Here is a 16,159-nt window from a genome sequence, read left to right on the forward strand (position 1 = left end):
CAGATATCTCTTCCCAGTAGAGCTGGCTGCCGCAATGCTGGAGGAGGTGCTGATGACAGGGGGACTGGAGAAGGGCGTAGTATCGGCGGTTTACGGGGCTATTTTGGAGGAGGAGAAGGCGCCGCTGGAAGGGATCTAGGCAAAGTGTGAGGAAGAGTTGGGAGAGGGTATGGAGGAGGGGTTCTAGTGTGAGGTGCTCCGGAGGGTGAACGCCTCCACCTCGTGTGCAAGGTTGGGGCTGATACAGCTAAAGGTGGTGTTTAGAGCGCACCTTACAAGGAGAGTTCTTTGTGGGAGTGGAAGATGTATGTGAATGCTGCGGAGGGGGGGGGATTACTGGAAGGGGTGCCCACGGTGCTGGAGGATTACTGGAAGGAGGTTTTTAGGGTAATCTCTAAAGTGGTGCACGTGAAACTGGACCCGGGCTCTCGGGAAGCCACATTCGGGGTGTCGGACCAGCCGGGGTTGGAAACGGGTGCAGAGGCAGATGGTGTCGCCTTTGCCGTGTTGATCGCCCGAAGGCGGATCTTGTTAGGGTGGCGATCAACCTCTCCGCCCTGTGCCCTGGTGTGGCAGGGGGACCTGCTGGATTTCCTGACGCTTGAAAAGGTCAAATTTGAACTGAAGGGAAAGATGGAGGGGTTCTACAATTATGGCCGTTATTCGTTACGCACTTTCGAGAATTGGATGACATCAAACATTAGTGGGGGGGGGGGGGGTCTGGGAGGGTTGGGGGAGGGGGACTGTATGTATTAATGGCGACTGTGGGTGATTCCTGATTCCTTTTTGTCATTTGTTTATGTTAACATGCGGGCTAGTGTTTGGGGTTTGGTGGGAGGATGGGATCGTTGTTATTGATATGGGGATTGACGTTACATTCGTTACTGATTATTGTTTATTGTTGGGTGTAAATTTGGGAGAAAATGTGAAAAAGGCAGAGAATAAAAATATTGTTTGAAAAAAAAACCCAGATGTCTCAGTTTATACCATGGGGTACAACTATTCATCCATCACCTAGCTTGACAATGAAATGATCCAATGTATTGTGTTTGTATTGAGATCTTTCTTTACACATTGCATTGCATTTTTGATATGATGGATCAAGGTCCAAAATGCAATGTAACCTGGGTCAATGGAATAGATAATTCTGCTCTTTCCAAAGGGTTATTAAGACCTGCATTTATATCGCACCTTTCACAATCTCAAAGTTTTCCAAAGTGCTGATGAAGTTGTTTTCAAGTGGAGTCATTATCATAAGTTATGGGTGGCACGGTAGTACAGTGGTTTGCACTGTTGCTTCACAGCTCCAGGGTCCCAGGTTCGATTCCTGGCTTGGCTCACTAGCTGTGTGGAGCCTGCATGTTCTCCCTGCATCCGCGTGGGTTTCCTCCGGGTGCTCCGGTCCAAAAAAAGGTTAGGTGGGGTTGCTGGGATAGGCTGGAGGTGTGCTCTTAAGTAGGATGTACTTTCCAAGGGCCAGGGCAGACTCGATGGGCCGAATGGCCTCCTTCGGCACTGTAAATGCTATGATTCTATGAAACACTAAGCAATTGCACAAAACAAGTGTCGCAGGCAGCCTAGTGATATCAGCCAGGTAATTTGTTTTATGGTGATATTGTAGGAGGTTAAATATTGAGTAGAAAATTAGGGAGAACTCCCTTGCCCTTCTTTAAAAGTAGTGCAATGAGGAGGGCAAACGGAGCCTCAGTTTACCATTACATTTAAAAGACAGCTCCTTTGATCACACAGCATCCCTCAGTCCTCTGCTGGTGTGTTAGCTTGTCCTCCGGTGTCTGGAGAATGATGTGAATGCAGAATCCTCCGACTCAGAGGAGAGAAAATCTACTACTGGCATCTATATATAATGTGAACTCCATGCTGAGCCCACCCTACCAGCTTAGTTGCAATCAAAGATAAGGGGCAGAATTTTACTGCCCCATTGCGGCAGTCGGGGTCGAGGTGGGTGTGAGGGTGGGGTGCAGGAAAATGCAGCGAGCCTTTTAAAAGTCCATTGACTTCGGCAGGACCAGGTGATCCCGCTGGCGGGAGGGGCTGTGAAATTGCGCCCAAGGTTCTCTGGCCACCAAGGTTGATCTTGTAAACTTCCAAGATACCAATTTGACGTTAGACATTCTTCATCAGCTGGATCTTGCTGCTCATTTGACCAGATAACACCTGAAACATTTAGGATATTACTGGATAGAGGTTTAAAATGTGGCATTTAAACGGTCCACTTTTTTTTTGTTTTGTGAATCTTTTATTTCACATGGACACAGAAAGTTCATTGAGTAGGGTGAACAATCGCCTTTACTCAACTCCATATATGTCTGGAATTTTCAGTTCCTTCATGCCTAAGTCATCCAGTCCCCCTTTTAAAGGAATGAAATGACACAGTATTTGTGATTTTGGTGAGAGCCTGTTGCAATAAAAAATGAATTGTTCTCCAGAGGAACAGAAAGCAACTCTTCTGATCTCTAGGCTTGGCTTGTTAACTTTGAACTGATCACATCAAATTCTGAAATTATGGGTTAAGTTAAATCATCTACTTAATGTGCCTTTCATCATCATTATTATGGTCATTTAATGTTTCAAAGACCTGGGTTAGTTTCCACCCGAAACTCCTTTGTCCCAGTTAGAGTTGGGTATTTCATTAAACTATTGGTAACTAATATAAGATTGAAAAATTCAAAGGGCAGCACGGTGGCGCAGTGGTTAGCACTGATGTCTCTCAGCGCCGAGGACCCGGGTTCAATCCCAGCCCCGGGTCACTGTCCATGTGGAGTTACGTTCTCCCCATGTCTGCATGGGTCTAACCCCCACAACCCAAAAAGATGTGCAGGGTAGGTGAATTGGCCACGCTGAACTGCCTCTTAATTGGAAAAAAAGGAATTGGGTACTCTAAATTTATTTAGAAAAAAAAAAGATTGAAAATTTCAGGAAATTTAAGGTTGTAGATTTGATTTGGTTTTTCACCTTTATGTCACCTCAAATCCTTCAGCAACTTATTTTTTTTTTCATTCTTGGGGTCTGGGTATAACTAGCAAGAATGGCAATTTATTGACCCCATTTCATAGTTCTGTACAACTAAGTGCTTTTCCAGGGAAATTAATTAGGGTGGAAAGTTATCACTCTGCTATAAAACTGCCCCTTCACCCTCCCTCAGAAAACCTAGAATGGTGACCCGGACTTTTTATCTCCAAGTTGGAACTTCCAATCCATTAACAAGAAGGTCTCCATTCAACCAAATTTTCAATGTTAGAAAATGCTGTTCCAATCCCTGGTGATTTCTGAAGTGGTTCTGACTTAACTCTTCAGGGATATAGATGCAGCTTGGGCATTAATGTTAAGTGGGTTATGGCAAATCAGCAGCCCAATTTTAGAAATACCTGATATACTCTTCTATCAATGGCTGAGTTAAGAACAGGTTGTCAATTTGCATTTTGCTCCCTACACCCTTATGTGTGTGAGGAGAAATGTTTTTCAATATTATAGATTAAGGAAGGTTTTTTCACTGAAGTTTGTTATGGATGTCTACAGAATAAATAGGTATCTTGGCATAGTAGTTAGCACTGCTGCCTCACAGCGCCAGGGACCCGGGTTCAATTCCAGCCATGGATGACTGTGTGGAGTTTGTATGTTCTCTCCGTGACTGTGTGGGTTTCCTCCGAGTGCTCTGGTTTCCTCCCACAGTCCAAAGATGCGCAGGTTAGGTGGATTGGCCATGCTAAATTGCTGCTTAGTGTTCAAAGATTTGCAGGTTGGCTGAGGTTATGGGTATAGGGCAGCGAGTGGGCCTTAGTCGGGTGCTCGTTTGGAGGGTCGGTGCAGACAAGATGGACCAAATTGCCACCTCCTGTCCTGTAGGGATTCTATAGATGTTCATGAACCACTCAAGATGAGGCTTTAAGAAAGAAAAAAAAAAGTGCCTTTCACTAACTTATGATCGTCGCAAAACACTTTACAGCCAATTTGAAGCATAGTTACTGTTATGATGTAAGAATCATGATGGCCACTTTAGGCATAGTGAGTTCAAATAAACATCAATGAGGTCAATGACAAGATCATGTGTTTTGAGGTGTTATTTGAAACACATCAAAGTTATTGCATGAAATAAAAGCTTGTGGTATAGGGGGGTAACATACTGGCACAGATAGAAGATTGATTAGCTAACAGGAAGAAGAGAGTAAGCACAAATGGGTATTTTTTGGGTTGGGTTGGAAGGATGTGATGGGCTATGTGCCACAGGTATCAGTGCTGGGACCTCAACTGTTCACAATTTGTACAAATGATTTGAATGAAGGGATGGTTGCCAAATTTGCTGATGACACAAACATAGATAGGAAAGTAAGTTGTGAAGAGGACGTAAGGATATTACAGTAAGGGGATGTAGATGGGTTAGGTGAGTGGCAACGATCTGGCGAATGGAGTATAATGTGGGAAAATGGGAAAGTGTCCATTTTGGCAGGAAGAGGCATATTATCTAATAATCTTTATTATTGTCACAAGTAGGCTTACGTTAACACTGCAATGAAGTTACTGTGAAAAGCCCCTAGTCGCCACGTTCCGGCGCATGTTCGGGTGCACAGAGGGAGAATTCAGAGTGTCCAAATGACCTAACAGCACATCTTTCGGGACTAAATGGCAAGAGATTGGAGAACTCTGAGGTACAGAAAATTTGGGAGTCCTGGGACATTGATCAAAAAAGGCTTGTATGCAGGTACAGCAAGTAATTAGGAGATGCCGTCATTCTGTTGAAATGTTAGAATGTTATAATTTATTGTGGGTGGGTCGTCTTATGAGGAAAGGTTGGGCAGGCTAGGCTTCTATCCATTGGCGTTTCGCAGAGTAAGGGGTGACTTGATTGACTCTGAGCGGTCTTGACAGGGTGAATGTGGAGAGAATGTTTCCTCTTTTGGGGAAGTCTAGAACTTGGAGTCAAAGCGGTCGCCCGTTTAATATGGAAATAAGGCAAAAGAATTCCGAGTGAGTCATTGCACCTTTCTTCCTGAGAAGCAGCGAAAGCAGCGTCTTTGAATATTTTTATGGTAAAGGTGGATGTATTCTTGGTAAGAAAGAGGGTGATAGGTTATCGGGAGGAGGCGAGATGCAGATTTGAGGTTACTATCAGTTCAGCAGTGGTCTTCTTAAATGGTGGGCTGGCTTGAGGGGCTAATTCTTATTCATATGTTCATATTTTTAAAAACATATTGAGCAGGATGCTGGGGGGAACTCCCCTGCTCTTCAAAATATTACCTTGGGATCATTTAATATCCACCTGAGAGGGCAGATGGGGCTATGGTTTGACATTTCAACAGAATGACAGCATCTCCAATATTACATCAAAAGCACTTATCTAAATTATTGGCTTGCAACTCTTGGCCAGCTTCTAGCATCTATGTTTTTTGCAGGGTTCCCTTTATTATTCATTGAATCACAATGCTGGCAGCTCCAAGACAACTGTTAACAATACACAGACAGTCAGCCGCCAGTTATTCAGGAAATTAACTTCAGATTCTTTGTCTCTTCTCACAAGTCTGTGATAGTTTCCCTTTCCCAATATCTCCAATTGGCTGAGAAAAAGAACTTATCCCTTCTGCTTCCTAAGCGCGCACAGAATCTTTGGGAGCTTAGGACCCACAGTACGAATTAGAGGAGACAAAGTGCAAACATATGAAACCGAAGCATTAGAGGAAGAAAATTGGGAAAAGTTTTCCAATTCCCGACCCCTAATTAATTCTGTGAGCACGTTGCACTCTGTGCAAAGTCAAAATCAAAACCTCATTGGAGGTTGTTTTTTCTGTCAAGGGAGATGGAATTCAAAGAGGAGGAAGTTACGCTTCTGGGTAGCCTAGAGCCTTGGTCGGACCCCATCTGGGGTACTTGAACACCGCATCTCGGGAAGAATACATTGACCTTGGAAGGGCTTTAGTGCAGCTTTACCAGAATGATACCAGGGTTTAAATTATGAGGGCAGGTTGTTTCAACTTGGTTTGTCTTCTCTTGAGTATTGGGAGATTGAGAGCTGATCTGACTGAGATATTTAAAATGGTAAAACCATCCAGTAGAGTTGATACTACATTTCCTCTGGTGCAGAATTATAAGTGAAGGGACAAAAGGCTACAGAAAGAGCATTCAAAAGTGAAATGAGGCAACATTATTTTCACAAAATGGTGGTAGTAATATAGAACAGTCTAATGATGTGCAGGTTAGATGGATTGGCCATACTAAATTGCCCCTTAGTGTCAAAAGGTTAGGTGGGGTTATGGGGATGGGCGTGGGCCTAGGTGGGGTGTTCTTTCCCAGGATCAGTGCCAACTCGATGGGCCAAATGGCCTCCTTCTGCACTATAGGGATTCTATGATTCAACTGTCTCCCCAAAATGCCCTGTATGCTGGGACATTTGGAGCTTTTGAAACACCAGGTAGATTTGTGATAAAATGTCAAGGGATATGGAGCAAAGACAGTTAAAGGGAACAGAGATACAGATCAGCCACCATCTAATTGAATGGCAAGCCAAAAGGGCTGAATGGCCTACTTCTGTTCCTATGTTCTTAATTGCTAAGAATGCCTAATTGCACCATCTATTTTGCATGTCTCATTTTTGGTGCATAAGTATTGTGGCAATTCTAAAAGGCATGAAACACTTCCTAACCACAAGGAAGGAAGTGGTGTCAAGGTAAAAGTTTCCAGAACAGACAAAACTGGTGAATGACAGCATCTGAGGACGGATGTGCATTTTCGCCATGCACTTTTCCAGTGGGAGGGAGGAAAAGGAAGCAATTCAGGGGGAAGAAAGGGATAATTTATTTTAAAGTGCAAACCTTTAAACATTTATCAAGGAAGTGACCTACAGGGGACCTGTATCACAGGCGTGCACATCTGTTTGCAGGTTGATCTGCTAAAGTGCCTTGCCGATTTTTGCTTTTAAAGTTTTTTTAAAATATAAATTTAAAGTCCCCGATTCATGTCTTTTCCAATTAAGGGGCAATGTAGTGCCGCCAATGCACCTAACCTGCACATCTTTGGGTTCTGGGGGTGAGATCCGTGCAGACACAGGGAGAATGTGCAAACTCCTGCTTTTTCAATTTAACAGAGGCTGAACTTCCTCCTCTCCTGCATGTGGTTTCTGGGGGTGATTTTCCAAGTTTGTGCATCAGAAAGTGCACAAGAATCTTTTGATATACTTCCCAAAGAGGAATTCCAAAACCAAAAAAAACTCTCCTTATTTCCTCCACTGTCTTTTCCTCCTTCATCCTATTTTTTCTTACCCTCTTCCTCTTTTTATTCCCTTTATCATCGTTTTCCTTTTTTTTCTCTTCCTCTCTTTATCTGCCTCTGCCTTTCTCTCTCTCTCTCTCTGTATATGTGTAATTAGCATATTTGTTTTTCCATCAGGCCTGACTGTCATAAATAAGGAGAAAACTCTCGATATCTGATACGACAAACAGTCATGAATTAGGTTCCATTACATTCCGGCTTAACCTTTCCGAACAGCACTGAGTGCTTGGCAGCAGTCATCAATATTTAACAGCTGTTGTTATTATGAAATTCTTTATAGAGTTATGTGGCTTGCCTGCTTGCACGCAATGGCTTTGAACAACAGCCAATAGTCTGTCAGACACACAGAGAGGAGATTGACAGTCTGCTACATTGCGTGACAGTGGAGCTTTGCCGAGCTGGCAATTTGCGTTCTGTGCTTCAGTTGGGTGGAATTTCACTGTTTTTTTCTGTTTCTCCCTTTGAGATTGCGATGGGGGTGGGGGGTTGGGAGTGGAAGAGGGGGGGTTGGGGGTGGAGCTATACTGATGAGATGGCTCTGTGCCCAACTCCCCGCCCATCTGCCTCCAGTGAAGACATCTCCTTGTGTCGACTGCACGCAAAGCTGTCAGGGATGAATGTATAGCAGACACGCCTGAGCGGCGAGCAAACCTGAGACTTGGCATCCGTGACCCGCCAGACAGACCCGAAAGGGAAACACAAGAATTGCCTCTTCAGAAGGCAGTAAAACAGATCAAAATAACGACCAGTAATTATTTTTGTAAAAATGCACACTTGGAAGCTGGGAAAATATCTCCCCCTAAATATGCTGTGAAAGAATAAAACATTCAGATGACACAGTGCAATTCCAACAGTGGGGTGGCAGCATTTGAGGAGAGCTGCAAGTTTCAAGCTTTAGGAATTACAAGTTTATTACCAGTTTGGTCCTCACCCTTCTTGGAGGTATTACCTCCTTGCTGGTGTGTAATCTCATGAGATCTGGGCCTCTGCATCCAAGTGGCAAATTGTCACAAGTGTGAATTACTGACAATGGACTGTATTTAACCCAGAGATACCAGGGGCTAAACTGAGCTGCTCTCCTTTAACACCCAAACACAGGCAGATTTGCAGCTCAAGGGGCCTGGCGCTCCCCTTCATTTCTGGTCCCCCACCCACCTTCGCAAAGGCGGAAGCCACAAAAATACATAAACTGGTCACTGCTTTTTAACTCGCAAAGACACACCTTGTATGAATAATTGCTGAATTGAAATCCAAGCTCACCTCCCATCAGAATGACAGTAAAGGTGGTCAATATTGCGATGTGCGAGTCTTGGGGCGAGCAAACATGGAACATGCTGATGAGCAATGAGATTGAAAATTCAGCCTGTGACATCACTGCCAGCACAGGCCAGTGCAGGACAGTCCAAGTCATCAGGCCATTCAACCATACCTCTGGGTGAGGATGAATGTGCAGTTTATGCACTATACAATACGTTGTCCTCTTGTCTCGTCTTCAATTTTCTGCGTTTTTGACTGCCTGACTGAACGTTTCGCTCCATATTGCTGAAGAAACTGATCTTGATTTTAATGAAGTGCCTGTAAGAGCAGGCATTTGCACAGTCAATCCCATGTTTTTATTAGCTTCAATTCAAGCTCTGCCAAAATTGATTCATCTTTTAACTCTGAAGCTGTGATTCTGGATTTCAAATGGCACTCGCTCTCCTCTTCTCTTGCCCATTCCCCCCCACACAACTCACAAACTTTCCCTCCCCATGGCCCTCCAAACCCTCTCCCTCCAAAATGCAACCCAGCCCTCACACACTCTTCCCTCCCTCCCTGCAATTCTGCAACCTGGCTAACCCCCTCACATACTCTCCTCGATCACATCCTTACATGTTTTCCTCCCCCTCCATCCCCATCCCCTCACAGTCCCCCCACGCCTCACACTCTCCCATTCTCACAGACACATTCACCTTGCCCACCCAGGATCTTCAAGGCAGCTTTCCACCTCGTTCGCCATCTCCTTGTGGCTAAGGCTTGATTCGGGGCCCTGTGCCTCACTGTTGCTTGCCTGACCTGGTCGAGTCGCTATCCTTCTCGCGTCGCCTGCTCCCCTTGGCATCTGACCTCACCTCGTGGTAGCTGTTGGTGCCTTGTTGCTAGCCTGCCATGGTCGAATTGCAAACCTGCTCGCCTCGCCTGCTCCTCTTGGTGTCTGACCTCACCTCGTGGTGGCTTTCAGCACCTCACTGTTGCTGGCTCACCATTCTGAATCTGATTTCCCTCAGCTTTACCTGCTGATAGGCAAAATAATCAGGTTCTGATTGGATGCCCAGGGCAGCGGCTGGTGCCCACCCCCTCCACATTGATCGGGGCCCTGCACAGTGTGTTTCATTGTGAATCTGCTTCTGCCCAGACACACATTCATACAGCAGAGGGGCACTGGATGGCACTTGATGCTATTGTGAGCAGTTTTAGGCCCTGTATCTAAGGCCTTGGAAAGGGTCGAGAAGAGGTTCACCAGAATGATCCCTGGAATGAAGAGCTTGTTGAGGACTCTGGGTCTGTACTCATTGGAGTTTAGAAGGATAAGGGGGGATCTTATTGAAACTTGCAGGATACTGCGAGGCCTGGATAGAGTGGATGTGGAGAGGATGTTTCCACTTGTAAGAAAAACAAGAACCAGAGGACACAATCTCAGACTAAAGGGTCGATCCTTTAAAACTGAGATGAGGAGGAATGTCTTCAGCCAGAGGGTGGTGAACCTGTGGAATTCATTGCCGCAGAAGGCTGTGGAGGCCAAATCGCTGAGTGTCTTTAAGACAGAGATAGGTTCTTGATTAATAAGGGGATCAGGGTTTATGGGGAGAAGGCAGGAGAATGGGAATGAGAAACATACCAGCCACGATTGAATGGCACAGCAGACTCGATGGGCCGAATGGCTTAATTCTGCTCCTATGTTTTATGGTCTTACCTGTATCTCTGCTGCATGTATCTTAACTTGCGGAAAGTCCTGTTCACCCAGCGACGCTGAACCTGCTGACCCCCAGCAATGCCTAGTTTTTAAAATTATCCTTCTTGTTTTCAATTCCCTCCATGTCCTCCCCCTTTCTATCTCTGTAACTTCCTCTAGCCCAATAGCTCTTTGAGGTCTCTGCACTCCTCTAATTCAGGCCTATTAGTCCATGCCCTGACTTCCTTCACCTTCACATTGGCAGCCAGACCTTCAGTTGCCTAGTTTCTTAACTATGGAATTCCCTCCCTCTCTGCCTCCCTATCTCACTCTACCCCTTTAAGACTTTCCTTAAACCTTCCCTCTTTCGCCATGCTTTTGGCTACCTTCCCTAATAACTCCTTATGTGACTTAGTGTAAAGAATTGTTGGATACTGCTTCTGTGAAGCACTTTGGGCTTTACTACATTTAAAGTGCTATATAGAAATAGGGGGCTGGATTCTCCGCCTCCCTTGACGCTGAAATTGCGTTCTGCAATGGTGCGGAGAATCCAGTTTCCCGCATGAATTCGGGCCCGGCACCGGTTCCGCTATTCCCGCCCCCCCAAAAAAGTGGCGTACTCGGGGAGTACAACGCGCTGAGTATCCACCACCTGAGGCCATTGCCTGAGGCCTGTCCCACTATTCTCCATTCTCGACTGGCTGAATTTCTGACGGCGTATTTCTAATGTGGTCCTGCCGTTCGGGAAACTCGTGAGGCAGCTGCGGACTCAGTCCGGGGCCTCCACAGTGGGGGCGGGCCGATTGGAGGGCAGGGGGTCCTCATTCGGACTACGGTTTCTTTGTCAGGGCGGTCCGGGTCGGGTGATCGGGGGCACTATTTCGGCGGTCCAGGTCCACGGGCTGAGTCCACCATGGAGCACGGTGCAACCGCTGATGGCCGCCGCCGTGCGCATGCGCGGCCTCTGACCCAGAAGTGCGGGGAGCCGTATCGGCAGCTGGAGCTGCGAGCTCCACAACAGCTGCCTGCTAGCCCCCTGCAAGGCTGCGAATCTGTGGCCTTTTGATGCCAGTTTTCCTGGGGTAAAAGACCACAGTTTTCACGACGACGTCTGCTCATAGTCCCGAAAGCAGAGAATCCAGCCCATATTCTTGGTAGTTTGGTACACCTGAACCAAGAGAGTCAGATTAAGCTGAGGCCATTGCTACTGATTTACATACTGGCTCAGATCTACTAATTCACCTCAAACCCCAGAGGGGGGGGGCAATTCCCGATCTCGCCGCTGACCCCCATCACACTGCTAATTCCAGTCACCATCATAATAATAGTTGTGTTGCACAGGAGACTGGATTGGGAGGAGTGCCAAAATCCCAGTGCTGGAGGGGGTTACAGAGATGGGCATTTGTTAATACCAGGGAAGGATTTGAATACAAGGTTGAGAATAGTGCAACTGAGGCTTGACCGGACTGAGAGACTATTTTCATGTCAGAGGTGGGAATTGGAAGATAGGGCTTACCCCCACTGTCGTGAACCTGTCTCCATTTTCAGACTGCTGGTGTGGAATTTTCCCAGTTGTTTAGACCCCAAGTGGCACAAGGTAGTAATGGAGGCTGGTCAAATCCAATGGGGGCAGGTTAAATGGGCTACCTTCTTTTCCACAATCTTGGCCCAGTGCTCTCTTCCTCCATTGTCTTCAGCGCTGCCTGCATAGGCTTGGGATGAAGATTTATGGGTGAAACCCACATATACATCAGTTTGTAATACCTGTAGTTTTTTTGCCTGTCTATTCCCTCTCGTGCTTTTAAACCAAAGTTTCAATTAGGACCGCCTAACCAGATTCCCAAGGATTTCTGGTTGTGAAATGAAATGAAAATCGCTTATTGTCACAAGTAGGCTTCAAATGAAGTGACTGTGAAAAGTCCCTAGTCGCCACATTCCGGCACCTGTTCGGGGAGGCTGTTACGGGAATCGAACCGTGCTGCTGGCCTGCCTTGGTCTGCTTTCAAAGCCAGCGATTTAGCCCTGTGCTAAACAGCCCCTGTTGTGGCACCATTTCTTCTTTTTGACCACTTTCCAATAGGGTAGCAAGTGAGAAATCTCCCACCTTGGGGTACCCCCCTTCCTCCCCAACCCCCAACTCCCCACGGAATGTACCATTCTACATTCAGGTAGATCAGGTTTACAGGGAAGGTGACGGGCCCACAGGTTCGGCGATTGAATTTGTGACGCAATATTCTCTTCCAATGAATGTTCCTTTCCGATGGTTGTTGTTCTTTAGCATGCGCTGCGTTAGAACTGGCTAATTTTTTGTGTGGCTTTCCATTATTTTGCAGCCTTTCAGGAGACGGAGTTGCAGAAGGAATCTCATCAATTTATCAACCATGACATGAGGGACAGCCAGCCCACGCTCTTGACTGGGAATTGGCGCTCAGAAGGGGAGCTTATGCTAGACGTGAGTAGCGTCTGACACAAATAATAAAAACATTTATGAGTTGGAATTACAAGGAACTGTCAAGTCAGATAATTGACAAAATTCATTTTCAAACTGTGACAGGGCCAAAATTTTATTGCCCATCCCTAGTTGGCTGGAGACTGTGGTGATGAGCCTTTTATTTTTGATGCAACAAAATGGCTTGCTGTGTCGTGTGAAAGGACAGTTAACACCCCGCTGAGGTGGCACTTTAGTCACAGATAGGCCGGACGGGTTTCCTCCCCTAAAGGACGCTAATGAACCAGTCAGGACTTTAAGCTGATCAGACAGCTTTGTGGTCACTTTTACCGATACTGGCTTTTTTATTTCCAGAGTTTAAAATACTGAATTCAAATTGTCAAACTGCCCATGCGATCCGGGAGCTGCATAATTGGGGATTGCTCTGCTTCCTCTGTTAATGCACAACAAAAGTATTGACCCAGAATTTGCTGTCATAATAACACTGAGGTTAACATGCTGTTATTAAAGTGAAAATCAGCCGGCAGTTTGTGGTGAGGAAGATACACCTGCCATTAGTTGCTGGATGATTGACACTTTTGTGGACTGTTTGCCCTCGACCACCCCTTGAGTTTCGCAAAGTTTCTGCTTTTACACATCAATTGCCAATTAAACTCGCCACAAGGTTTGGGCTACAATCGCACTCAACATTCTCAGCCTGGAGAGGGAACCATTTAAACTGTTGAGCCTCCTTTCCACAGGTCCCAAGTTGTTGACAGATTTTTTATTTATTTACTTTAAATTTAATTCTTAAACTTGTTTTCCTATTTTTTTTCCTTGCCGCCTCCTTTTCTGTCTCACTCAAATTTTATCTTTCCTCCCCTCTTTACTTCCTTTTCTGCAAATACATTGAATTCAGTTCACCTTATTTCCCTCTCCGCTGTTTCTCTGTCCCTTTTTTGAACCTTAAATCTCACTGTTTAAGGAGGTCGGCTGTTGGTCCTGATGTTCACCAGGCTCTCAGATGCTTCATAATCAGCTCAGACTCCCAGCAATTTACGGGCAACAGTTTGTTTGGAGTTCAAAGTTGAAAGAAAAGTTCCAACAAACAAGGCATTGTGGTGATGTGCATCAATGTAAATGCATGTAGGCTAGCTAGACACTAGAGGGAGCACCAGTGACATCACACACACACACTCAACCAATAGATGAGGTAGATAGGACACGACCAATGGACATTCACCATACACACGGAGGTGACATGACCACAGGGGGGCATTACACCAACCCATATATAAAGGACACCACACACATGATCTGCCTCTTTCCAGTGGAGACAGTCAGTGAGTACAGACACAGGGTTGATTCAATATTACACCCACCACGTGGATTGCAGCAACTGGTTAGTCAGTCTGGATAGCTATAGTAGGATTAGCAGTAGTGTCAAACCCGAGTAATAGAAATGTAAATAGTTTAATAAACGTGTTGAAGTGATCGCCACGACTGAACATTCCTTTGTCAAGTGCACCACAAGGAAGCCACTTATGTTACACCCACAACATAACAAATCAGGCATGACTTGAGATGCGCTGCTCTAGCAAAATCTGGATCATCGTTTGCAATGGGCGCCATCAGTTTTCTTTTAGCAACAACTGATGCCTAGCACCTGATAATGCCAGGCATTACAACCACATCATGCCAGGTTTCCAATAGCCTTAGATTCTTTCATAATAATTGGTTCCAAAGACAAATATATCCATTTGGATAAAGTTTAGTTTGGGTGTCCACAGCTATGGCATGGCTAATCTTGGAAGATTCTGAAGTGCAAAAACAAGATTTTATTCCCACTTTTGGCATCTTTACCAACACCAGCAATTTTTCTGTTCACTGGCTTTCGTGGTTACAGTGCTAAAAATGCAAGCACTTTGAAGAAGTTATGATCTTTAGAGGAAATTGCAGCAAGATTGTCAAAGAGCTGTGGTGGCACTTACCGGCTGAAAAGCGATTTGCTGGAGTGTTGGAAGGTTTTTTTTTGCCTTAATGAATGAGTCATGACATAAAGTGGCGTGATGATGACCAGATTAACAACATTAAGAGAGCAAATTATTGCGAGCAGTTCTCACGGCTGACAGTTTCAAGAGCTTTAATATTGGGAACAAATAAAAGGTTTAGGATCCAGGGTGGTTCTGGTCTTCCATGTTAAATTGGATCTGCACAGCTGTATTGCAAGCCTCATCGCATCTTCCAAAAGAGTGTTTGTTTTTATATATTTCCAATAAATATTGAACTGACCATTTTGTGCTTTTGAAGTGTTGGCTAACTAAACTAACCTCAATTTAGTCTTGGGTGTGGGTATCGTTGGTATTTATAGGCTATTCGTCCCTTTGTTACCTCTTGGCTCAACTAAGCCAATGGATTTTTGGCTGGTCCCTCACAATCTACCCTTCATAAACTTGAGGTAATTCACAACTCAGCTGCCACCTTATATCGCACCAATTCCCATCCCTGAGTCCAATCTGGCTTACATTGACTCCCAGTCAAGCAATTCCTTGACTTTAAAATTCTCTCCTTGTTTTCAAATTCCTCCATGGCTTTGCCTGCTCCTATCTCTGTAATCTCGTCCAGCCTCTCAACCGTCCGAGATGCCTGCATTTCTCTAATTCTGTGGTCTTGTGCATTTTGATTCATAATTGCTCCACCATGAGAGGCCATGCTTGAGATACCTGGGCCCCAAGCTCTGAAAATCCCTCCCTGCACTTCTGCTCCTCTCTACATTGCTTTATTCCTTTAAGACACTTCTTAAAAGCGCTTCTTTGACCAAGATTATAGTTATCTGATTTAATGCCTTCTTGTGTAACCTGGTTTTGTACTTTCTTTAGTAATGCCTTTGTGAAGAAGTGCCTTATATTTACATAGTGTCCTTAATTTTTTTTAAATAAATTTAGAGTACCCAATTATTGTTTTTCCAATTAAGGGGCAAATTAGCATGGCCAATCCACGTAGTCTACAAATCTTTGGGTTGTGGGGGTGAAACCCACGCAGACACGGGGAGAATATGCAAACTCCACACGGACAGTGAGCCAGGGCCGGGATTCGAACCTGGGCCCTCAGCGCGTAGGCAGCAGTGCTAACCACTGTACCACGTGCTGCTCACTTAGGGCCCTTAATAATAATAATAATCTAATAATAATGTCATGAAATCTGAGTTATTGTTGTTATCCCTCAATCTCCCATGTAGGTGGTGGTGGGTTGCCTCCTTGGACTACATTGTGAGGATTATTTTAGTTGTACAGCGGTTTGACACATCCGTGACACCTTCAGAGAGTAGTTAAGAATCTACCACGGGCTGGATTCCACCTCCCCGCCCGCCACGGGCAAGACGCGGACAATGGGGAAGTCAATTGACCTCGGGGGTTGTGATGAATGATATCTGTAGACACATGTACCTTTAATGCGTAGGCTCCTTTAAGACCGGGTTTGGAACCCTGGGGGACTCCGCCCCCCGGGAACTGTATATAAGG

General features: G+C 45.3%; 1 protein-coding gene across 3 annotated transcripts in view; it reads left to right on the plus strand.

Moving 5' to 3' along the window:
- Window positions 1–16,159, plus strand: part of LOC140425500 (uncharacterized) — a 290,281-nt gene that overhangs the window by 199,897 nt on the left and 74,225 nt on the right. For all 3 annotated transcript variants that reach the window (XM_072509834.1, XM_072509836.1, XM_072509835.1), the window contains one exon: window positions 12,544–12,662. In XM_072509834.1, the coding sequence (XP_072365935.1) occupies window positions 12,544–12,662 (119 nt within the window). The remainder of the gene's footprint in view (window positions 1–12,543; window positions 12,663–16,159) is intronic.

The sequence above is a fragment of the Scyliorhinus torazame genome, chromosome 6 (assembly GCF_047496885.1).
Source record: "Scyliorhinus torazame isolate Kashiwa2021f chromosome 6, sScyTor2.1, whole genome shotgun sequence".
Taxonomy (NCBI): Eukaryota; Metazoa; Chordata; class Chondrichthyes; order Carcharhiniformes; family Scyliorhinidae; genus Scyliorhinus; species Scyliorhinus torazame.